Below are 7,221 nucleotides of genomic sequence, written 5' to 3' on the forward strand. Positions count from 1 at the left end.
AACAACTCATATGAGAGAGGAATCGACAGGGTAATCTCAAGCAAGGTAGTTTTAAATATGTTTTCATCTGGGGTCTTACTTGTTCTGTCACTTTGGGAAAGAGAGTTAAAAGTTGTCTGAAGAAGAATTTAAGTAACTGCACCTTGGGAATTATCTTTGAAAGAAGTAAACTGGAACCTCGGAAAGACCAATTGTGGATGCACATGGGGTTTGTTCGGGGTTCCTTCCCCAGCATGGAAGATTTGGAGAGAAAAAAACAACACAAACTTGAGCGAAGCTCAGTGTAATTTAGAGGTATTTTTTGCAGTGTGTTACTATGAGCAAATCCTGTCTTATTTTTTTTTGGCGAAGTAATTAGGATGCTTTCATGAGTCCTGGGTCAATACTGCATTTCCTTTGTTCGCTTCTCGGCTGCTGTCCATCATGTGTATTAAGTTTGAGTAAAGCAGTGCTCTTTAAAGAGATTTACTGCTGCCTCTGCCTTGGCATGTTGCTGATGCAATATAAAAGGGTTGGTTTATTTGTGACAGTCTGCAAAACTTTTAAGTCAAAAAGTACCTGCAGTGAAGCTGTGTAATTGTAGCAGCTCACCTTGTTGAACTGTGCATTTGTTGTCTTTTGTGCTTGAAATGACTTAAAGCTTAAACTTGACCTATATTCTTACTGTTTATTATATTGGGCGCTGGACTGTGGATATTTTCTTAAGCTCCTTCTGGTAGATACATTCATGTTACTTCACAAGCTGCTTCTAGTAGCTGTGGCTCCCGATTGGCCTTGGGTTGCATCACGCTTCTCTTAAACCCTTCAGAGTTTTCTCAGGGAGCGTCTAAAACATTTAATATGGTTGAGTCATATGTGACTAATCTTTTTCACTCTTTTCCCACAGTGTGTTTGAAGGAGGAAGATGCCAATTGTCCGAAACGTGAGCAGAGCTGTCGCTCAGCTGCTCCAGAGCTCCGGTTGCGGATGTGGGATTCCCGTCATGCCAGTTCGGTGCATCGGAGTCTCTCCTCGCCAGGTGACCTCCGATGCGAGCTTTCACTCCGTTTCTTTCTCCGAGTCTGATCACCCTCGTGTGCTAATTACAGGTCAGCATTCCTGTCTTAACAGTTTTCCTGCCCCAGCTTCTCAGTCAAATCCCCCACTCCTCCCTCCCTTGTGAGCGGAATGCTGGAAGCAAAAGTACTCAAAATATTCTTTAATTGTGATGATATTTCCCTTATGGTAACGGAATCACAGACCCACATGAGGGGTGAGTGTCACAAGAATGGAGCCAGGCTCTTCTCGGTGACAACCAATGATAGGACAAGGGGTAATGGGTACAAACTGGAACACAAAAGGTTCCACTTAAATTTGACAAGCAACTTGTTTGGGGTGAGGGTGGCAGAGCCTGGCCCAGGCTGCCCAGGGAGGTTGTGGAGTCTCCTTCTCTGCAGACATTCCAACCTGCCTGGACACCTTCCTGTGTAACCTCATCTGGGTGTTCCTGCTCCATGGGGGGATTGCACTGGATGAGCTTTCCAGGGCCCTTCCAACCCCTGACATTCTGGGATTCTGTAATATTTCATTCCAGAAATCTACTTAAACCAGTTCATAGGGTTTTTATTGAGAATATAAAAACTTTTTGACTCGCTAAAAAAATAGTACTCATTTCTGATGTGATACATATAATAATGGAAATCTGTGTCTTGATATCACTTTTCCTCTGATTTTTAGCTCTTGTGTGTTGCCTTTTAGGTGGTCTTGGCCAGCTTGGAGTGGGACTTGCTAAACTTCTGCGGTATGTCATGCTTCTTTGATTCACTATTGGTGAGATGTTCAAGCTTTAGCCGTAACTTTGAGAAGCAATAATTTTCAGGAAGGTTATTTTTAAAAGAATCCTAGTGACAATTTCAGATTTTGTTTGTTTTTTTTTTTACCTCTTGGTTTTGTAAAATACTTTAAAATTTCAGTCTTTTTAGATTTTACTCCTGTGTTTTTTTTGGGTTCGCTGATGTACTTTTTTTATGTACATTGGTCGCAATTCCTAAAATAACCCAATTCTTGCTGCTGAGTTCGATTTGCTTCTAGTTAAAAGGAAGTTTTGAGCATCTGAATCCTCAGAGGATGGTCAGTTTTCCTTTTCGCTTTTTTGATCTAGCCAGATAAAGCTGATTTTGAGCGCTCAATAGAGAGACAAATCTGTAACTTTATGCAGGTTCTATAGAAAAGAACAAAACTACAAGCATCATATTGAAAAAAATAGTCCTTTACTCATTACTCCACTGTTGGGCTTTGCAACTTCAGACTTACATCTCTCTGATCATTTCATTTAAATAACTTCAGGAATAAGGTGCCCTATTCAGTAAAGCACAAACAAAAATAAAGATTAGGATACAAGGAGTTGTCACGATTTGGTGAACGAGGAACTGGTGCAGCAAAAGGAATAAATCAAAACTACATTTCTTCTGGCTCTTTCTGTTCTCCTGCCTCACATACACAGTTACCTTATTTTTTCATGGTATCTTTTCCAGAAATGTAAAATGCTCTGAGAGCTCTCCCTGGTCCATATCATCCGTATCCACACCTAATTTCTAAGATGCTATATTGACATATTTTAGAGTGGTTTTCTTTTTCTTCAATGGCTGATTTCAATGTGGAAATTATTGTTCTTCTGATATTGCCCCTGCAAAACAAAATAGCAGCATAGCAACTTATGAATGATCTTGGAGACTGTGGACTCATTGTACCGTGTGGGTATTTTTATGCAGGAAACGCTTTGGAAGGAACAACGTGATCTTGTCTGACATTAGAAAGCCTGCGGATAATGTTTTTTATAGTGGTAAGTGATGCTGATCGGCTAATTACCAAAGTCTAAATGATGCGTGCATTAAACTGAATGAGTTGCTATTGGAAACTTCTGGATAATGCCTTGCCGCTTCGAAATCTTGCCAAGACATTGATTTCTCCTGTCAGTTATTTTCCCAAATACTGTTTTTTGCATTTTTCACCGTCTCTTTGCCACCTTGTTAACCACAATAATTACCTGAGTCAAGTTGCGCTTGGCTATTGTGCTCCTGCTGTAAAAAGTGATGCTTTTATTGTTTTGGAGGGAACAAGCTGGAATTTAAATTTGTGCGCTGTTTTTCCATTCTCTGACAATTATTATTATAAAATGGATGTAGATTAGGTTAGGTAAAGGCAGCAGTTTCCCTTCATTTTTCCTGATTATTTGCTAATTTATTGACAAATGCTGTTCAATTCACATCTACTGTGCAGTTAAATCCTCAATAGAGGTATGGTCAAGAAGCAGCAAGTTGAATTCCATCTAGAATTTTTCCATACATCCATTCTTTTTGGCATTCAGTTTCCTGCTGCTTCCATTTCTTCCAGGTCCTTTTATCTACGCGGATATCTTGGATTACAAGAATTTACGTGAGATAGTGGTGAATAATCGGATAACTTGGCTCTTCCACTATAGCGTGTTGCTCAGTGCTGTTGGAGAAGCAAACGTCCCTTTGGCCAGAGCTGTAAATATTACCGGTATGTGACAAGGGTTTCAAATTCAAGGCTCCTGCAGAGGCTTGAGAAAATGCGGTGTATTTATTATAAATGCCGTTGTTTGTTCCAGGTTTACACAACGTTCTGGACATTGCAGCTGAGCATAATTTGAGACTCTTTGTTCCAAGCACTATTGGAGCCTTTGGACCCACATCTCCTCGAGATCCAACTCCTGATCTCTGCATTCAGAGACCAAGGACAATCTATGGAGTCTCCAAGGTTCATGCTGAGCTCATGGGAGAGGTGAGAATCCTTTTACTTTTATTTATTTCATGAAAGTTCTGGGAGAACTTCATTGTTTTTGGAAGATTCCTCACTGCGGTGTTTTTTCCCCATTCTTTCCTTCCCTCAGGCTTTAATACTCAGTAGTAATCTGAGGCAGCTTTTAAGGACAAATAATCTTTTGAGTTTTGTTGGAAAAAGTACAAACATTGGAAGCTGGCAAACATCTGACTTTCAACATCATTTCTTTTCCTGGTTGACTTTGGCTTCTCTGCCTTATCTACCAATATGATTTTGCATCAACGGCAGTGCACAAAGCCTTGCTAAAGCATGCTAGACAATGACAACTTTTGCCCCCAAAATTAGAAAGCACTCTGAAGACAAAGCCATGGGAATCTGTACATGCACAACCTCTCAGCTTTGTAGTTTTTTAAAAATGTAACATTGTTAGAGTGGATATTTTTTGCGTATCGTTTCCTCACACTTTTAATTTCTGAAGGCCAGTGGCAGGTCTGAAGACTTTATTAACCTGAGATGTCTTCACCAACTTAGGGATTTTCAGTTTCTGAACTGAGCTAGATCTGGATCCTATCTTAGAAGCCAAATCTATATCAAGAATCAATGTCTGCCATTGTGGATGAACATTAGAAAAGGGCAAGCAGAATGCTCAGCTACTCAGCAAGCAATGAAGTTCACTAGTTCTTCTTCTTTCATCTCTGTTGGATCATCTAGTGGCATATTTTTCCTGTGAAACCAATGAACTGTGTAGCCATGTCTTGATGTGTGAAACTGTGTTTCTCTCCTCTCTTACAGTATTACCATTACCGGTACGGCCTGGACTTTCGCTGCCTGAGATACCCAGGAATTATATCCGCAGACTCGCAGCCCGGTGGGGGAACAACTGGTAAGCGACTGGTGCATATTTCGCAGCATTGCAAGCAAGAACATAAGCCAGCACAATCATTGGAGAAATTTAATCTATGGCAATGTAGAGCATCAATGTGGAGATGCTATTTCAACAGTGTTACAACAACACTTTTGTCCACTCCAGCCTAGGGTATAATTTGGTAACCTTAACATTTCAACAGCATCTGAGAGATTTTGGATTCATTACACTCATTGAGTTGACCTCTGAGCATCCTCCAGTGCCCTTAGAATTTCTTTCCCTGGGTGCTTAAGCTTTGATATCTTTAGGATGAGAAGAAATGGCCCCAAGTTGCACCAAGGGAGGTGTAGTTTGGGTATTCGGGACAGTTTATTCAGAGAAAGGGCTGTTGGGCATTGGAACAGGCTGCCCAGAGCAGTGGTGGAGTCACCATCTCTGGAGGAGCTTAAAAGACATGGAGATGAGGTTCTTAGCGACATGGTTTAGTGACAGTGTTGGGTTAACGGTTGGGCTTGATGATCTTCAGGATCTCTTCCAACCAAAATGATTCTGTGATTCCATGATCATTTCTTTTAAAAATGTTCTGAAGCCTGCTGTCTTGCTGCAGCGTGCGAACGCTAGAATGTTCGGGATTGCTTTTACCATGTAAATCATACACAGTTCTGCTGCCAGACTTCAGGCTGGAGACTTTGGAGGTGATTTGAGGATTGTTGACTGCCATGAAGCAAACAACATGCTGAGGCAGACGAGCACATGCATCCATTGTACTTTTCTGCAGATTACGCTGTCCAGATTTTCCACGATGCCATAAAAACTGGCAAATTTCAATGCAACCTGAAGCCAGACACTCGTCTCCCTATGATGTATATTGACGACTGTCTGAAGGCCACTCTGGAGGTCATGGAGGCACCCGCAGAGACGCTGAGCATGAGGACATACAACATCAGTGCCATGAGCTTCACCCCTGAAGAGCTGGCCCAAGAGGTGCAGAAACACGTTCCTGAGCTGCAGGTGACCTACAAGGTGGATGATGTCAGGCAGACCATAGGTTAGTACCAGTAGTGGGTGAGAAAAAGCATTAGATTGCTGTACATTAAGGGAAAAACGACGTTTCTTTTCCTTTTAGGCACTTGCAAATCGCTCCTGTGCGCTTCAGATCTTACATTTTGCAATTCAGCTTGAGTATGAAATAGTTTAAATAACCGACGATAATACATTTTAAATTTTAAAGGGATTTTTCTTAAACCTCATGCTCCGTGTTTCTTCTCTCTTTTCACTGCAGCTGACAGCTGGCCGATGAACTTTGACGACAGGAACGCCCGGAGGGACTGGGGTTGGAAACACGATTACGATCTCCCGGAGTTGGTGACAACAATGTTTAACTTCCTCGGGTCTGACTCCAGGATTGCTCAAGCTAACTGAAATACTTTCTAAGATGTTTACGGATTTCCGCTGAGGACTAGGAAGAAATGGCTAAATTAGTTTGTAATTTTCTGAGTCTTAGAGCATGTCAATTAGTATTTTGTTTTATAAGTAGCAATAGAGTTGGGCAGAAACATACTGTAGCTGGAACGTGCTGTTAGATAAACATCACTTGGTACTGTTTCCAAGCAGAGCATTGATGGCAAACACAGAATTCTTCAATTTTCACACTTAAGCAGCTAGAAAAGAAGAGAAAAAAAGCACTTATTCCTGGCTGATGACTGTCTGGTCATTCCTGCTGCCTGTTCCTCAGCAAACATCATGGGGCAATATTGTCAAACCTGATGTTTTGGGCATATCCCACAAAGTTACCAATAGGTTTTTTATTTTCCCGGTGGATCATAGTAAGATATGATCCTTTCTACTCTTTGCTTACAAAAGAGAGATCAGGAGAGTTACTTCATGTTTCCAAAATGTTGTTGCAATTCTGGTTTAAAGTCAAACTTTGGTTAATAGTTCATATTTGTATATATACATCTGTATATATATATAGTGCTGTACAAACATACACTTTTTTGTATACATAGGGTACACAAAGCAGCGCTATTCATATAATGCTTATAAATGTGAAGGGGAGCAGGACCTGAATGTTCATTATGCTTTAAAAAAACAGGGTTTACAAATTAAGCTTTGTCCTGTTCTTTGGAAGTGCTGCTGCCTTCAGTTTAACCTCAGAGGTAGGTCTGAAATCCGAAGGACTATTGCTTGTATGTGAATCTGGGACATATTTCAAGAAGACAATGCCCAGGTGTGACTCTATTGTTAATTAGCACTACTTTCGCTTATGCCAATTATTTGACACGATGCTATCATGCCGGGAACAAGTTTTAAAGGCGGGCTGATGATGGAGCCTTACGGTAAAGTCAGCCTTTAAAATGTGTTTGTGCTCGCTACATTTTCCATGTGCACTGTAAGTGTATTTGTAGCTGCTATTTATGTGTAACCGTCATACGCTTTTATTCTTTAGAGAGGAATCCAGAAGCTGAAACTGCCTTCTAGCTACAGTTAAGGGCTGTTCTGCTCGTTGAGTTTCACGCACAGGAGATTCTGGGATTAACAAGGGAGTCTGAGTAGATGCATGCGAGGAAGAG

The 7,221-nt window shown here is 41.0% G+C and overlaps 1 protein-coding gene across 1 annotated transcript; it reads left to right on the plus strand.

Moving 5' to 3' along the window:
• Positions 1-904: 904 nt before the first annotated feature.
• Positions 905-6,070, plus strand: LOC308039148 (L-threonine 3-dehydrogenase, mitochondrial; the record flags this gene model as incomplete). The annotated part of the gene is made up of 8 exons (XM_080342232.1): positions 905-1,088; positions 1,738-1,780; positions 2,751-2,821; positions 3,373-3,522; positions 3,611-3,783; positions 4,576-4,666; positions 5,427-5,696; positions 5,931-6,070. 8 exons carry the CDS (start codon positions 905-907, stop codon positions 6,068-6,070), a joined length of 1,122 nt encoding a protein of 373 aa, XP_080198358.1.
• Positions 6,071-7,221: the final 1,151 nt, after the last annotated feature.

Source organism: Nesoenas mayeri, assembly GCF_963082525.1.
Source record: "Nesoenas mayeri genome assembly, chromosome: 3".
In the NCBI taxonomy this organism is placed as follows: Eukaryota; Metazoa; Chordata; class Aves; order Columbiformes; family Columbidae; genus Nesoenas; species Nesoenas mayeri.